This window comes from Oncorhynchus tshawytscha, unplaced genomic scaffold (genome assembly GCF_018296145.1).
Source record: "Oncorhynchus tshawytscha isolate Ot180627B unplaced genomic scaffold, Otsh_v2.0 Un_contig_2238_pilon_pilon, whole genome shotgun sequence".
NCBI lineage: Eukaryota > Metazoa > Chordata > Actinopteri > Salmoniformes > Salmonidae > Oncorhynchus > Oncorhynchus tshawytscha.
The window spans coordinates 68,865-86,595 of record NW_024609462.1 but is presented as its reverse complement, the minus strand read 5'-3'; the positions used below and the strand labels follow the sequence as shown (position 1 = coordinate 86,595).

The window sequence follows — 17,731 nt, the reverse complement described above, 5'->3', positions numbered from 1 at the left end:
TACAGGTCCCTTTGACGTTCCATAGGCCTGTTTGAAGTCCCCCGTCTTGTGAATGTTGAATTTGTAAGGCTACAGGTCCCTTTGACGTTCCATAGGCCTGTTTGAAGTCCCCCGTCTTGTGAATGTTGAATTTGTAAGGCTACAGGTCCCTGTGACGTTCCATAGGCCTGTTTGAAGTCCTGGTCTTGTGACTGTTGAATTTGTAAGGCTACAGGTCCCTTTGACGTTCCATAGGCCTGTTTGAAGTCCCGGTCTTGTGACTGTTGAATTTGTAAGGCTACAGGTCCCTGTGACGTTCCATAGGCCTGTCTGAAGTCCCCGTCCTGTGACTGTTGAATTTGTAAGGCTACAGGTCCCTCCTTGTTTGAAGTCCCCGTCTTGTGACTGTTGAATTTGTAAGGCTACAGGTTCCTTTGAGGGCCTGTCTGAAGTCCCCGTCCTGTGACTGTTGAATTTGTAAGGCTACAGCGTCTCACAATCATCACATCATAACACAGCTGCTATGATCCTCTTCTTCTACTTCACCTAATCTAATCTAATGAAAGAGAGAGGAATGGAAGGAAGGGTGGGCCGAGGAGGAATGGGGAGGAAAGGAAGGAGGAGGAATGGGGAGGGGAGGAGGAATAGGGAGGAAAGGAAGGAGGAGGATTAGGGAGGGGAGGAGGAATAGGGAGGAAAGGAAGGAGGAGGAATAGGGAGGGGAGGAAGGAAGGTTGGGCCGAGGAGGAATGGGGAGGGGAGGAGGAATAGGGAGGAAAGGAAGGAGGAGGAATGGGGAGGGGAGGAGGAATAGGGAGGAAAGGAAGGAGGAGGAATAGGGAGGGGAGGAGGAATGGGAGGAAAGGAAGGAGGAGGAATAGGGAGGGAGGAAGGAAGGTTGGGCTGAGGAGGAATGGGGAGGGGAGAAGGAATAGGGAGGAAAGGAAGGAGGAGGAATGGGGAGGGGAGGAGGAATAGGGAGGAAAGGAAGGAGGAGGAATAGGGAGGGGAGGAGGAATAGGGAGGAAAGGAAGGAGGAGGAATAGGGAGGAAAGGAAGGAAGGTTGAGCCGAGGAGGAATAGGGAGGGGAGGAGGAATAGGGAGGACAGGAAGGAGGAGGAATGGGGAGGGGAGGAGGAATAGGGAGGAAAGGAAGGAGGAGAGGAAGACAGGAAGGAGAAGAGGAATAGGGAGGAGAGGAAGGATGAGAGGAGGAGGAGGACTTGTCTTTAATCAGTGGACCATAGGAGCAGCACCGGCTTTCCACCGAACACAGACCCTGCTCCACAGCTCCTGAAGAACGCAGGTCAAATTCCTCTTTCGCTCACTCCCTGGCTGTGTCCCAACTGACACCCTATTCCCTATATAGTGCACTACTTCGAACCAGAGCCCTATTCCCTATATAGTGCACTACTTTAGACCAGGGCCCTATTCCCTATATAGTGCACTACTTTGGACCAGAGCCCTATTCCCTATATAGTGCACTACTTTGGACCAGAGCCCTATTCCCTATATAGTGCACTACTTTGGACCAGAGCCCTATTCCCTATATAGTGCACTACTTTGGACCAGAACACTATTCCCTATATAGTGCACTACTTTGGACCAGAGCCCTATTCCCTATATAGTGCACTACTTTGGACCAGAGCCCTGGTCTAAAACCTTATGGGCTCTAGTCAAAAGTAGTGCACTATATAGGGAATAGGGTGCCATTTGGGACTCAAACACCTCCTGTCCCTCCCCTCTGCAGAAACACTTCTAGTCTTTCCGACCTCTTTCAGACGACGGCAGCTGTGAAAACAGATCAGGCCAGGGGACATGCCTCAAGACTACAAGCCCGAAAGATTTATAAGCAACATAACTAAAGCTGATATATGAAGTAGTCAGCCATCTCCTGAAAACAACACGAGTGTTGGTAATATCATCCTGCGGATGGACGTATATAACAGCATAAATATGCCATCACAGTGTGCTGGTGGGGGCTAGTGGTATCCTGCACCGTCCATTCACAGTGTGCTGGTGGGGGCTAGTGGTATCCTGCACCGTCCAATCACAGTGTGCTGGTGGGGGCTAGTGGTATCCTGCACCGTCCATTCACAGTGTGCTGGTGGGGGCTAGTGGTATCCTGCACCTTTGCAGAACGCTGCCAACCAATTCAGCCGTAGTGTCTGGTGCTCTGCTGTGACATGGCTCATCCTGTCTTCATGGCAGAGCTAGCTGAATGGCTCCGGTAGCTTGCTGAATGGCTCCGGTAGCTAGCTGAATGGCTCCGGTAGCTAGCTGAATGGCTCCGGTAGCTAGCTGAATGGCTCCGGTAGCTAGCTGAATGGCTCCGGTAGCTTGCTGAATGGCTCCGGTAGCTAGCTGAATGGCTTCGGTAGCTAGCTGAATGGCTCCGGTAGCTAGCTGAATGGTTCCGGTAGCTAGCTGAATGGCTCCGGTAGCTAGCTGAATGGCTCCGGTAGCTAGCTGAATGGTTCCGGTAGCTAGCTGAATGGCTCCGGTAGCTAGCTGAATGGCTCCGGTAGCTAGCTGAATGGCTCCGGTAGCTAGCTGAATGGTTCCGGTAGCTAGCTGAATGGTTCCGGTAGCTAGCTGGCTCCGGTATGGCTCCGGTAGCTAGCTGAATGGTTCCGGTAGCTAGCTGAATGGTTCCGGTAGCTAGCTGAATGGCTCCGGTAGCTAGCTGAATGGCTCCGGTAGCTAGCTGAATGGTTCCGGTAGCTAGCTGAATGGTTCCGGTAGCTAGCTGAATGGCTTCCGGTAGCTAGCTGAATGGCTCCGGTAGCTAGCTGAATGGCTCCGGTAGCTAGCTGAATGGTTCCGGTAGCTAGCTGAATGGCTCCGGTAGCTAATGCTGAATGGCTCCGGTAGCTTGCTGAATGGCTCCGGTAGCTAGCTGAATGGCTTCCGGTAGCTAGCTGAATGGCTAGCTGAATGGCTCCGGTAGCTAGCTGAATGGCTCCGCTGAATAGCTAGCTGAATGGTTCCGGTAGCTAGCTGAATGGTTCCGGTAGCTAGCTGAATGGTTCCGGTAGCTAGCTGAATGGCTCCTAGCTGAATGGCTCCGGTAGCTAGCTGAATGGTTCCGGTAGCTAGCTGAATGGCTCCTAGCTGAATGGTTCCGGTAGCTAGCTGAATGGCTCCGGTAGCTAGCTGAATGGCTCCGGTAGCTGAATGGCTCCGGTAGCTAGCTGAATGGCTCCGGTAGCTAGCTGAATGGCTCCGGTAGCTAGCTGAATGGCTCCGGTAGCTAGCTGAATGGCTCCGGTAGCTAGCTGAATGGCTCCGGTAGCTAGCTGAATGGCTCCGGTAGCTCTACACTCTAACCACTAGGCTACCCTGCCACCTCTACACTCTAACCACTAGGCTACCCTGCCGCCCCGTCCTAGACTATCATCAAGAGGATGAATGAAAATGAGTTATAAATGTGTGTTTGTTTTTATTTCACCTTTATTTAACCAGGTAGACTAGTTGAGAACAAGTTCTCATTTGCGACTGCGACCTGGCCAAGGTAAAGCAAAGCAATTCGACACAAACAATAACACAGAGTTACACATGGAATAAACAAAACATACAGTCAATAACACAGTAGAAAAAAAGAAAGTAAAAAGTTTATATACAGCGTGTGCAAATGAGGTAAGATAAGGGAGTTAAGGCAATAAATAGGCCATGGTGGCGAAGTAATTACAATATAGCAATTAAACATTGGAATGGTAGATGTGCAGAAGATACATGTGCAAGTAGAGATACTGGGGTGCAAAGGAGCAAGATGAATAAATAAATAACAGTTTATTATTTAACAGGAGAGGTCGAACCAAAATGTGCTGTTAAAATTAGATATATTTAAAATAAAAGCAATGCTATAGAGAAACCCTGCCATGCATCTCTAACCTCTAGGGTTAGGTTACTCTTGGCGGGTCTCCAGTTGTGAATGGGATGCGGAAGCCCCGCCTGTTTCGGGATATGACGCGAACCAATGAAAAAGCCCAGTGCGTTATGGAAGAACGTCATATCGTCATCAGACGCCGTAGGGTTGGAATGCCTCTGTGTGAGATCCAGAACAACTCACCAAACATTTTTACAATTGGGATATGTGACGGATATGTTTCTTTAAAATGTTCCAAAAATGTAAAAACAATAATTTCCCGACGCTTCAAGAGACTGAGTTGTCTTTCCTTGGACTAGGAGAGTAAAATCAGAGAGAAAGAGTGTTGTGAATGCTGCTAAGTCGAATTGCTTTCAACTTATTTATTGAATTGTAGAAATTCATATAGCGAGATAGCAGGCTTGGTGCATTATGTTATATCGTTCGTTTGGACCATGGAGTAGTCCAACACGGACCGTTATAATGTGAGTCCTGAATCTCTGGATGTTTGGGCAAGCTAGCCAAGTTGGCTACATTCTTGTCGCCCTGTGTAGCTGGCTAGAAAATTGTGATTGTGTGCTGCTGGAGCGTTAGGCTACAAAGCAAGAAAGTGTCAGTGAAAATACCTGCTTCTTTTACATACAGGCAGATGAAACACTGAAGATGAATCCGCTATTAACATAAATAAATGTAAGGTCCGGGTGCATTTTCAATCCCCAATTTACCAGGAAGGTAGTCTACTCTTAAGTGCTGGAAGATAGCCACTGTTTGCCATAACTATTAACAAGGGGAGAAGTAAATGATCATTATAAATCGCCCACATGCGCTGGATCAATCGTCGGCAATCGTTGAGCGCTAAACCCTTCCTGGCTGGAGGAAGATGGCGCAGCCGTTCAATTGGAAGTAGTGGCGAGAGGAGTGAAACTTCATCGGGGCTCGTTGGATTTACTAGACATCTCGACCCTGATCGAAGGACACATGCAGGCCAAAAAACGCTACTTAATTCTGTTCTCCGCCGGTGCGTGTCTCATTCTGTTGTTGTACTTTGGAGGGATGCAAACCGCGCTATCCAGAAGCAACAACCGGCGTGATGACCGCAGCCTCGATGGACACCACGGGAGTCCCCAGTGGCACCACTTCTCGGGGTCCCTCCAACCGTTCAGCCCCTGGGACCAAATGGAGACCGAGGAGTACAACGTTCACATATCGCCACGACAGAAGAGGGATGTCATTTCGGGAGTTTATAACGGGAAACGTTGCCGGATGGACTCCTGCTTTGATTTTTCCTTGTGCAAAACCAACGGATTTAAAGTTTACGTTTACCCGCAACAGAAAGGAGAGAAGATGTCCGAGAGTTATCAGAATATTTTATCTTCCATTGAGGCTTCCAGGTTCTATACGTCTGACCCGGGACAGGCTTGTCTATTTGTCCTGAGTTTGGACACTCTAGACAGGGACATTCTGTCTCCGCAGTATGTCCACAACCTCAGAACTAAAGTCCAGAACTTGCATCTGTGGAATAACGGAAAGAATCACCTCATCTTCAACCTCTATTCGGGAACTTGGCCCGACTACACGGAAGATCTGGGCTTCGACTTTGGACAGGCCATGCTAGCCAAGGCAAGCATCGGCACAGAGAACTTCAGACCCAATTTCGATGTCTCCATCCCTCTTTTTGGGAAAGACCACCGCAGCGCCGGAGAGGAGAGGGGTTATTTAAAACACAACTCTATCCCACCGTACAGGAAATACATGCTTGTGTTCAAAGGGAAACGATACCTCACTGGAATCGGATCAGACACGAGGAATGCATTATATCACGTCCATAACTCCGAGGACGTGGTGCTGCTCACCACATGTAAACACGGGAAAGACTGGCAGAAGCACAAGGATGCCCGCTGTGACCTCGACAACGCCGAATATGACAAGTAAGTACATGACTATTGTCATGGTCCTGTATAGAGAGAGGTCTGTCGATTGATATTTTTCAGGTACTTGTGAGGGTGGCAGTGTGACGTCACTCACCAGCCTTGATGTGTGGCTGGCGTGGGACACATCAATGGATCAGTGTTGTCTGAGTTTGTTCGCACCCAAGGGAATTCATTAACTCAGTCGATATTGAAACAAACCTCATTAATATAATGGAATAACAGTGATGCTGCACAGTGTGTTTATAGCAGTGGTACTGCCCAGTGTGTTTATAACAGTGGTACTGCCCAGTGTGTTTATAACAGTGGTACTGCCCAGTGTGTTTATAGCAGTGGTACTGCCCAGTGTGTTTATAACAGTGATACTGCCCAGTGTGTTTATAGCAGTGGTACTGCCCAGTGTGTTTATAACAGTGATACTGCCCAGTGTGTTTATAACAGTGATACTGCCCAGTGTGTTTATAACAGTGATACTGCCCAGTGTGTTTATAACAGTGGTACTGCCCAGTGTGTTTATAACAGTGGTACTGCCCAGTGTGTTTATAACAGTGATACTGCCCAGTGTGTTTATAACAGTGATACTGCCCAGTGTGTTTATAACAGTGATACTGCCCAGTGTGTTTATAACAGTGATACTGCCCAGTGTGTTTATAACAGTGGTACTGCCCAGTGTGTTTATAGCAGTGATACTGCCCAGTGTGTTTACAACAGTGATACTGCCCAGCGTGTTTATAACAGTGATACTGCCCAGCGTGTTTATAACAGTGATACTGCCCAGTGTGTTTATAACAGTGATACTGCCCAGCGTGTTTATAACAGTGGTACTGCCCAGTGTGTTTATAACAGTGTGTTTATAACAGTGGTACTGCCCAGTGTGTTTATAACAGTGTGTTTATAACAGTGGTACTGCCCAGTGTGTTTATAACAGTGTGTTTATAAGTGGTACTGCCCAGTGTGTTTATAACAGTGGTACTGCCCAGTGTGTTTATAGCAGTGATACTGCCCAGTGTGTTTATAACAGTGGTACTGCCCAGTGTGTTTATAACAGTGGTACTGCCCAGTGTGTTTATAACAGTGGTACTGCCCAGTGTGTTTATAACAGTGATACTGCCAAGTGTGTTTATAACAGTGGTACTGCCCAGTGTGTTTATAACAGTGGTACTGCCCAGTGTGTTTATAACAGTGGTACTGCCCAGTGTGTTTATAACGTGTCTATAACAGTGGTACTGCCCAGTGTGTTTATAACAGTGGTACTGCCCAGTGTGTTTATAGCAGTGGTACTGCCCAGTGTGTTTATAACAGTGATACTGCCCAGTGTGTTTATAACAGTGATACTGCCCAGCGTACTGATACTGCCCAGTGTGTTTATAACAGTGATACTGCCCAGTGTGTTTATACAGTGATACTGCCCAGTGTGTTTATAAGTGTGTTTATAACAGTGTGTTTATAACAGTGGTACTGCCCAGTGTGTTTATAACAGTGGTACTGCCCAGTGTGTTTATAACAGTGGTACTGCCCAGTGTGTTTATAACAGTGATACTGCCCAGTGTGTTTATAACAGTGGTACTGCCCAGTGTGTTTATAACAGTGGTACTGCCCAGTGTGTTTATAGCAGTGATACTGCCCAGTGTGTTTATAGCAGTGGTACTGCCCAGTGTGTTTATAGCAGTGGTACTGCCCAGTGTGTTTATAGTGGTACTGCCCAGCAGTGGTACTGCCCAGTGTGTTTATAGCAGTGGTACTGCCCAGTGTGTTTATAGCAGTGGTACTGCCCAGTGTGTTTATAGCAGTGGTACTGCCCAGTGTGTTTATAGCAGTGATACTGCCCAGTGTGTTTATAGCAGTGGTACTGCCCAGTGTGTTTATAACAGTGATACTGCCCAGCGTGTTTATAACAGTGATACTGCCCAGTGTGTTTATAACAGTGGTACTGCCCAGTGTGTTTATAGCAGTGGTACTGCCCAGTGTGTTTATAGCAGTGACACTGCCCAGTGTGTTTATAACAGTGATACTGCCCAGTGTGTTTATAGCAGTGGTACTGCCCAGTGTGTTTATAGCAGTGGTACTGCCCAGTGTGTTTATAGCAGTGGTACTGCCCAGTGTGTTTATAACAGTGGTACTGCCCAGTGTGTTTATAACAGTGTGTTTATAACAGTGGTACTGCCCAGTGTGTTTATAACAGTGTGTTTATAAGTGATACTGTCCAGTGTGTTTATAGCAGTGATACTGCCCAGTGTGTTTATAACTGTGGTACTGCCCAGTGTGTCAATAGCAGTGGTACTGCCCAGCGTTTCTATAACAGTGATACTGCCCAGTGTGTTTATAGCAGTGATACTGCCCAGTGTGTTTATAGCAGTGGTACTGCCCAGTGTGCTTATAGCAGTGATACTGCTCAGTGTGTTTATAGCAGTGACACTGCCCAGTGTGTTTATAACAGTGGTACTGCCCAGTGTGTTTATAACAGTGATACTGCCCAGTGTGTTTATAACAGGTACTGCCCAGCGTGTCTATAACAGTGATACTGCCCCGTGTGTTTATAGCAGTGATACTGCCCCGTGTGTTTATAGCAGTGATACTGCCCAGTGTGTTTATAACAGTGATACTGCCCAGTGTGTTTATAACAGTGTGTTTATAACAGTGATACTGCCCAGTGTGTTTATAACAGTGATACTGCCCAGTGTGTTTATATATAACAGTGTGTTTATAACAGTGACACTGCCCAGTGTTTATAACAGGTACTGCCCAGTGTGTTTATAACAGTGGTACTGCCCAGTGTGTTTATAACAGTGGTACTGCCTAGTGTGTTTATAACAGTGATACTGCCCAGTGTGTTTATAGCAGTGATACTGCCCAGTGTGTTTATAGCAGTGATACTGCCCAGTGTGTTTATAGCAGTGATACTGCCCAGTGTGTTTGTTTTATAGAGGTGAGACTCTCCCTGTTTGTTTCAGGTCGTATTGACAAGAACAATGTAGTGTTTGAAAGCCAGTTGAAGGCCCACCACTGTGAAACCATTGAAAGCCAGTTGAAGGCCCACCACTCGGAAACCATTGAAAGCCAGTTGAAGGCCCACCACTCTGAAACCAGGAGGCAAAGTATGTTGAATCTTTTCATCCAAGTTTGTCCTCCCTTTTTATTGAACCAGATGGGTCTAATCTCCAGTCAACGTCTAGAATTACCACTGCTGGTCTGATGGTGCTGCTAATATCAGTCACAGTCTACGATCAGTCACAGTCTACAATCAGTCACAGTCTACGATCAGGCAGCCAGTCACAGTCAGTCAGTCACAGTCTGTCAGCCAGACAGTCCAGTATCAGTAAGTCAGTCACAGACAGTCCAGTATCTATCAGTCTATCAGTCAGTCAGTCACAGAGCTACTGCAGTGTTGTTCCTGCTGCTCTGAGGTCAAACCCTTCTGAATGACCATGTTCAGGAAGCCCAGGTCCCTTCCCTGGCATTAAAACCGTGTGAATAAACTGACCCGGTCTCTGTTTAGTCAGTGGGCTCCCTGTCCTCCAGACCCTACAGTACTGTTGTTACTCTGACTGTGGCTCAGCTGGCACACGTTCATCAGGGCACAACGCTTCGAAACCTCTCCACTTTAAAACAAAACAAGCTCTTCTCATTGGACAATGTCCTCTTAGTCTGCAAAACAAGCTCTTCTCATTGGACAATGTCCTCTTAGTCCCCCCGGCCTGTTTTGAGTCTTGTTTTCATTGCGTTTTATGCCTAATAAACTCAACCCTGCGTGTGAAGTGTGTTGGACTGAGCTCATTGATGGGTTAGTGGGGTAGTCTGGGTACACTGCCCGGTGACAGCAGGAAAGCCTACCTCCCACTGTTGACTCAGTCTCTTCCCAGCAGCAGGACCCCACTTTTTGCATCCCAGATTGGCTCCCTATTCCCAGTTAGTGCACTAGTTTTGACCAGGGCTGATAGGTCTCTGGCCAAAAGTAGTGCACTATATAGGGAGCCATTTGGGATGCAGGCAATGGCCCCTGGAATGTGTCCTGTTTAAACTTCCTGACTCTGGGTCTTTAATCAGTAACTAAGGTACGGGCCAGGCCTGTTTTCTTTCATCAGTAACTAGGGGCCAGGCCTGTTTTCTTTCATCAGTAACTAGGGGCCTGTTTACTTTAATCAGTAACTAGGGACCTGTTTTCTTTCATCAGTAACTAGGGGCCTGGCCTGTTTTCTTTCATCAGTAACTAGGGGCCTGTTTTCTTTCATCAGTAACTAGGGGCCTGTTTTCTTTCATCAGTAACTAGGGGCCTGTTTTCTTTCATCAGTAACTAAGGGCCTGGCCTGTTTTCTTTCATCAGTAACTAGGGGCCTGGCCTGTTTTCTTCATCAGTAACTAGGGGCCTGGCCTGTTTTCTTTAATCAAACTAAACCTGGCCTGTTTTCTTTCATCAGTAACTGGGGCCTGTTTACTTTAATCAGTAACTAGGGACCTGTTTTCTTTCATCAGTAACTAGGGGCCTGGCCTGTTTTGAGTCTTTCATCAGTAACTAGGGGCCTGTTTTCTTTCATCAGTAACTAGGGGCCTGTTTTCTTTCATCAGTAACTCATTGCCTGGCCTGTTTTCTTTCATCAGTAACTAGGGGCCTGGCCTGTTTTCTTTCATCAGTAACTAGGGCCTGGCCTGTTTTCTTTCATCAGTAACTAGGGGCCTGGCCTGTTTTCTTTCATCAGTAACTAGGGGCCTGGCCTGTTTTCTTTCATCAGTAACTAGGGGCCTGGGCTGATAGCCTGTTTTCTTTCATCAGTAACTAGGGGCCTGGCCTGTTTTCTTTCATCAGTAACTAAGGGCCTGGCCTGTTTAAACTTTCATCAGTAACTAGGGGCCTGGCCTGTTTTCTTTCATCAGTAACTAGGGGCCTGGCCTGTTTACTTTCATCAGTAACTAGGGGCCTGTTTTTCTTTCATCAGTAACTAGGGGCCTGTTTTCTTTCATCAGTAACTAGGGCCAGGCCTGTTTCTTTCATCAGTAACTAGGGGCCAGGCCTGTTTTCTTTCATCAGTAACTAGGGGCCTGTTTTCTTTCATCAGTAACTAGGGGCCTGTTTTCTTTCATCAGTAACTAGGGGCCTGTTTTCTTTCATCAGTAACTAGGGGCCTGGCCTGTTTTCTTTCATCAGTAACTAGGGGCCTGTTTTTCTTTCATCAGTAACTAGGGGCCTGGCCTGTTTTCTTTCATCAGTAACTAGGGGCCTGGCCTGTTTTCTTTCATCAGTAACTAGGGGCCTGGCCTGTTTTCTTTCATCAGTAACTAGGGGCCGGGCCTGTTTTCTTTCATCAGTAACTAGGGGCCTGGCCTGTTTTCTTTCATCAGTAACTAGGGGGCCTGTTTTCTTTCATCAGTAACTAGGGGCCTGGCCTGTTTTCTTTCATCAGTAACTAGGGGCCTGGCCTGTTTTCTTTCATCAGTAACTAGGGGCCTGGCCTGTTTTCTTTCATCAGTAACTAGGGCCTGCCTGTTTTCTTTCATCAGTAACTAGGGGCCTGGCCTGTTTTCTTTCATCAGTAACTAGGGGCCTGTTTTTCTTTCATCAGTAACTAGGGGCCTGGCCTGTTTTCTTTCATCAGTAACTAGGGGCCTGGCTTGGGAACCCGAACATTTCTTTAAGCTGAGACATTTCTGGTCCCGTCATGCCGGACTGAGATCATAACGTGGTGTCAGAAGTCCTTCAACCTCGTCAAATATAAAACACCACAGATTTTTATTTCACACCAACTAATAATGTTCCTCGAGTTTTGTCAGAGTTTTTTTCATTGAGCAGAGCCGTTGCTATGGATACTCAGATGCGCCATGAGCAGAGTGCATGCAGAGCAGGCGCGCAGGAGCAGAGTCACAGACTGACAGAAGCAGCTCATGGATTTACTGACAGAAGGAACTTATTTCGGACAGGGCCGGGGGTTTAAATTTGGCAGAAGTAATCGGGCCTGGGTAGTGTAGGGCTTTGAACGTCGCGGGCATGGGTAGGATTCGGGCTTAAAATACATGCAGGGCTCTACTGTGGCTGTTTCTGTGTGGTGTGGGGCTGTGTGTGTGGTGTGGGGCTCTGTGTGTGGAGCTGTGTGTGTGGTGTGGGGCTGTGTGTGTGGTGTGGGGCTCTGTGTGTGGTGTGGGGCTGTGTGTGTGGTGTGGGGCTCTGTGTGTGGGGCTGTGTGTGTGGTGTGGGGCTCTGTGTGTGGTGTGGGGCTGTGTGTGTGGTGTGGGGCTGTGTGTGTGGTGGGGCTCTGTGTGTGGTGTGGGGCTGTGTGTGTGGTGTGGGGCTCTGTGTGTGGTGTGGGGCTGTGTGTGTATGGTGTGGGGCTGTGTGTGTGTGGTGTGGGGCTGTGTGTGTGGTGTGGGGCTCTGTGTGTGGGGCTGTGTGTGTGGTGTGGGGCTCTGTGTGTGGTGTGGGGCTGTGTGTGGGGCTGTGTGTGTGGTGTGGGGCTGTGTGTGTGGTGTGGGTCTGTGTGTGTATGGTGTGGGGCTGTGTGTGTGTGGTGGGGCTGTGTGTGTGTGTGTGTGGTGGGGCTGTGTGTGTGTGTGTGGTGTGGGGCTGTGTGTGTGTGTGTGTGTGTGGGGGGCTGTGTGTGTGTGGTATCAACCCTTCCTTCACAGGAAGGAACGTTGTCTGCCCTTTATGGATCAGCTGAGGACCTACTATGCCTTCTGTCCACACAGATGAGCCGACAACAAGAACACCTACCCTGTAGACACTGGCCCACGTACACTACCAGTCAAAAGTTTAGACAGACCTAATCAAGGGGTTTTCTACATGGTTTAATAATAGTGAAGCCATCAACACTATGAAATAACACATATGGAGTCATGTAGTAACCCAAAAAGTTTTGAGATTCTTTGAGGTAGCCACCCTTTGCCTTGACAGGTTTGCACACTCTTGGCATTCTCTCAACCAGCTTCATGAGGTAGTCACCTGGAATGTATCTCAATTAACAGGTGTGCCTGGTTCAAAGTTCATTTGTGTAATTTCTTTCCATCTTAATGAGTTTGAGCCAATCAGTTGTGTTGTGACTAGGTAGGGGTGGTATACAGAAGATAGCTCTATTTGGTAAAAGACCCAAGTCCATATTATGGAAAGATGCATCGACCTGTCAACTGTTTCCAGGGAAACTAAGATGATGAAGAGGAGTCAAACCCTAACAAAGGAACATCACTTATGACTAATGTCCTAGAGATATATTGATAAAAGTCACCTTGTCCTAGAGATATATTGATGAAAGTCACCTTGTCCTAGAGATATATTGATAAAAGTCACCTTGTCCTAGAGATATATTGATAAAAGTCACCTTGTCCTAGAGATATATTGATGAAAGTCACCTTGTCCTAGAGATATATTGATAAAAGTCACCTTGTCCTAGAGATATATTGATGAAAGTCACCTTGTCCTAGAGATATATTGATGAAAGTCACCTTGTCCTAGAGATATATTGATGAAAGTCACCTTGTCCTCGAGATATATTGATAAAAGTCACCTTGTCCTAGAGATATATTGATAAAAGTCACCTTGTCCTAGAGATATATTGATGAAAGTCACCTTGTCCTAGAGATATATTGATGAAAGTCACCTTGTCCAAGAGATATATTGATGAAAGTCACCTTGTCCAAGAGATATATTGATGAAAGTCACCTTGTCCTAGAGATATATTGATGAAAGTCACCTTGTCCAAGAGATATATTGATAAGTCACCTTGTCCTAGAGATATATTGATGAAAGTCACCTTGTCCTAGAGATATATTGATGAAAGTCACCTTGTCCTAGAGATATATTGATAAAAGTCACCTTGTCCTAGAGATATATTGATGAAAGTCACCTTGTCCTAGAGATATATTGATGAAAGTCACCTTGTCCTAGAGATATATTGATGAAAGTCACCTTGTCCTAGAGATATATTGATAAAAGTCACCTTGTCCTAGAGATATATTGATAAAAGTCACCTTGTCCTAGAGATATATTGATGAAAGTCACCTTGTCCTAGAGATATATTGATAAAAGTCACCTTGTCCTAGAGATATATTGATGAAAGTCACCTTGTCCTAGAGATATATTGATGAAAGTCACCTTGTCCTAGAGATATATTGATAAAAGTCACCTTGTCCTAGAGATATATTGATAAAAGTCACCTTGTCCTAGAGATATATTGATGATGAAAGTCACCTTGTCCTAGAGATATATTGATGAAAGTCACCTTGTCCTAGAGATATATTGATGAAAGTCACCTTGTCCTAGAGATATATTGATGAAAGTCACCTTGTCCTAGAGATATATTGATAAAAGTCACCTTGTCCTAGAGATATATTGATAAAAGTCACCTTGTCCTAGAGATATATTGATAAAAGTCACCTTGTCCAAGAGATATATTGATAAAAGTCACCTTGTCCTAGAGATATATTGATAAAAGTCACCTTGTCCTAGAGATATATTGATGAAAGTCACCTTGTCCTAGAGATATATTGATGAAAGTCACCTTGTCCTAGAGATATATTGATGAAAGTCACCTTGTCCTAGAGATATATTGATGAAAGTCACCTTGTCCTAGAGATATATTGATGAAAGTCACCTTGTCCTAGAGATATATTGATAAAAGTCACCTTGTCCAAGAGATATATTGATAAAAGTCACCTTGTCCAAGAGATATATTGATAAAAGTCACCTTGTCCTAGAGATATATTGATAAAAGTCACCTTGTCCTAGAGATATATTGATAAAAGTCACCTTGTCCTAGAGATATATTGATGAAAGTCACCTTGTCCTAGAGATATATTGATGAAAGTCACCTTGTCCTAGAGATATATTGATGAAAGTCACCTTGTCCTAGAGATATATTGATGAAAGTCACCTTGTCCTAGAGATATATTGATAAAAGTCACCTTGTCCTAGAGATATATTGATGAAAGTCACCTTGTCCTAGAGATATATTGATGAAAGTCACCTTGTCCTTGAGATATATTGATGAAAGTCACCTTGTCCTAGAGATATATTGATGAAAGTCACCTTGTCCTAGAGATATATTGATGAAAGTCACCTTGTCCTAGAGATATATTGATAAAAGTCACCTTGTCCTAGAGATATATTGATAAAAGTCACCTTGTCCTAGAGATATATTGATGAAAGTCACCTTGTCCTAGAGATATATTGATGAAAGTCACCTTGTCCTAGAGATATATTGATAAAAGTCACCTTGTCCTAGAGATATATTGATGAAAGTCACCTTGTCCTAGAGATATATTGATGAAACTCACCTTGTCCTAGAGATATATTGATGAAAGTCACCTTGTCCTAGAGAGATTTACATGGTTATTAAAACGTCACGCCGGGGTAAACTACACCAAACACAGCCCTTATTTTAACTGTTTCTAAAATCCCCTATAGGGGGGAAAAATGAATGGTGAGAGAAAGATTGGAACCATTTCCCTGTTTTTGACCCGCTAGGTTTTATGGGTATTATGACACCACCTCCACGGAGGGGCTCTATACCTCCACTACCCTGCTGAAGTGAAGTCCTCTCAGCCAGAGGCTCTCCATTGGGATAAATACAGAGCTGGTACAGATACTGCAGGACTCCATCTGAAAGTACTGCTAGCGTTCACGTTGAACCATTTTTTTAAACGTTTTTTGTTGTTGAATGTTACCCCTTTTTCATGGTGTCCAATTGTTTTTAGTAGCTACTATCTTGTCTCATTGCTACAACTCCCGTATGGGCTCGGGAGAGACGAAGGTTGAAAGTCATGCGTCCTCTGATACACAACCCAACCAAGATGCACTGCTTCTTAACACAGCGTGCATCCAACCCGGAAGCCAGCAGCACCAATGTGTCGGAGGAAACACCGTGCACCTGGCAACCTTGGTTAGCGGGCACTGCGCCCGGCCCGCCACAGGAGTCGCTGGTGCGCGATGAGACAAGGATATCCCTACCGGCCAAGCCCTCCCTAACCCGGACGACGCTAGGCCAATTGTGCGTCGCCCCCACGAACCTCCCGGTCGCGGTCGGTTACGACAGAGCCTGGGCGCGAACCCAGAGTCTCTGGTGGCACAGCTGGCGCTGCAGTACAGGGCCCTTAACCACTGCGCCGCCCGGGAGGCCCATTGAACAATTTTTTATTCCATTTCTCTTTATTTTCCACTCTGTAGTCTTTTATCTGATGCTTTCCACATGCTTATTTATAGCTTGTACCATTTCTGTATCCATACAAATCGGTAGAATGTTATTTTTTGGTTCTGGGAAGTTGTAATCCTATGTGATGCACCTGGGCTTTGGTTTATACACGCCTGGTCATATTACCTGTCTAATCACTTTAAAGTTCTCCCAATCCTCTGTAAGATGTTTTTCCAATGGGGAATCCTTAAAGCTGGCTGGGGTCAGCGTGTCCTATCTGAAGACCAAGCCGTTATCTCTGTGTGGACACAGACAGCAGACCTGGGAAGTGCTTTAATGGATGAAAGGTTTTTTTAATGTTTCCTCTGATACTTCCTCTTCACCAGGAGGGACTACTATTTAGTCTTCAGCTTATTGTAGGCTTACATGTGTTCAGTATAGCTAGGCCCAGAGCTGAGGCTAGGCCCAGAGCTGAGGCTATGTTCAGTATAGCTAGGCCCAGAGCTGTAGCTAGGCCCAGAGCTATGTTCAGTATAGCTAGGCCCAGAGCTGAGGCTATGTTCAGTATAGCTAGGCCCAGAACTGAGGCTATATTCAGTATAGGTAGGCCCAGAACTGAGGCTATATTCAGTATAGCTAGGCCCAGAACTGAGGCTATATTCAGTATAGGTAGGCCCAGAACTGAGGCTATATTCAGTATAGCTAGGCCCAGAGCTGAGGCTATGTTCAGTATAGCTAGGCCCAGAGCTGAGGCTATGTTCAGTATAGCTAGGCCCAGAGCTATGTTCAGTATAGCTAGGCCCAGAGCTATGTTCAGTATAGCTAGGCCCAGAGCTATGTTCAGTATAGCTAGGCCCAGAGCTATGTTCAGTATAGCTAGGCCCAGAGCTATGTTCAGTATAGCTGGGCCCAGAGCTATGTTCAGTATAGCTGGGCCCAGAGCTATGTTCAGTATAGCTGGGCCCAGAGCTATGTTCAGTATAGCTAGGCCCAGAGCTATGTTCAGTATAGCTAGGCCCAGAGCTATGTTCAGTATAGCTAGGCCCAGAGCTATGTTCAGTATAGCTAGGCCCAGAGCTATGTTCAGTATAGCTAGGCCCAGAGCTATGTTCAGTATAGCTAGGCCCAGAGCTATGTTCAGTATAGCTAGGCCCAGAGCTATGTTCAGTATAGCTAGGCCCAGAGCTATGTTCAGTATAGCTAGGCCCAGAGCTATGTTCAGTATAGCTAGGCCCAGAGCTATGTTCAGTATAGCTAGGCCCAGAGCTATGTTCAGTATAGCTAGGCCCAGAGCTATGTTCAGTATAGCTGGGCCCAGAGCTATGTTCAGTATAGCTAGGCCCAGAGCTGAACAACAGAATAATGGTTGGTCACCATGTTCACGCTGCGTTGAAGAGGCCATAACAGAGAAATGATTGGTCAGAAAATACTTCTATGACTAAATATACCAGCAGCCTACAACCTTGGAGCGACTAGCAGGAAATAACCTTAATGACAACGTACACCTGTTTATTATTCCCGTGTGGCCCATACAGCATCTATCAAATGCGTACTGAATGTCAACACAACACATATCCACAGGCTTCATAATACTGTGTGTTTAAAAACATTTTATATCAGACATTATTACAAAGAAACACAGATTCAGAGACCTAATGAGACGGCCCCCTATTCCCTATATAGGGGACTTATTGACCCTAGTCAAAAGTAGTGCACTAGAAAGGGGACTAGGATGCCATTCGGGACACAGGCGTGGTTTACTAGCTAGAGACTGGGTCAGATGGAGAGAGAGAGGGGCAGTCTGGTTTACTAGCTAGAGACTGGGTCAGATGGAGAGGGAGAGGAC

General features: G+C 46.1%; 1 protein-coding gene across 1 annotated transcript in view; it reads left to right on the top strand.

Moving 5' to 3' along the window:
* Positions 1-4,009: 4,009 nt before the first annotated feature.
* Positions 4,010-17,731, top strand: part of LOC121844920 (exostosin-1a-like) — a gene marked incomplete at its 3' end in the record, with an annotated part of 80,885 nt that continues 67,163 nt past the window's right edge. The window contains 1 exon segment of the mRNA XM_042315434.1: positions 4,010-5,776. Coding sequence (XP_042171368.1) covers positions 4,827-5,776 — 950 coding nt within the window.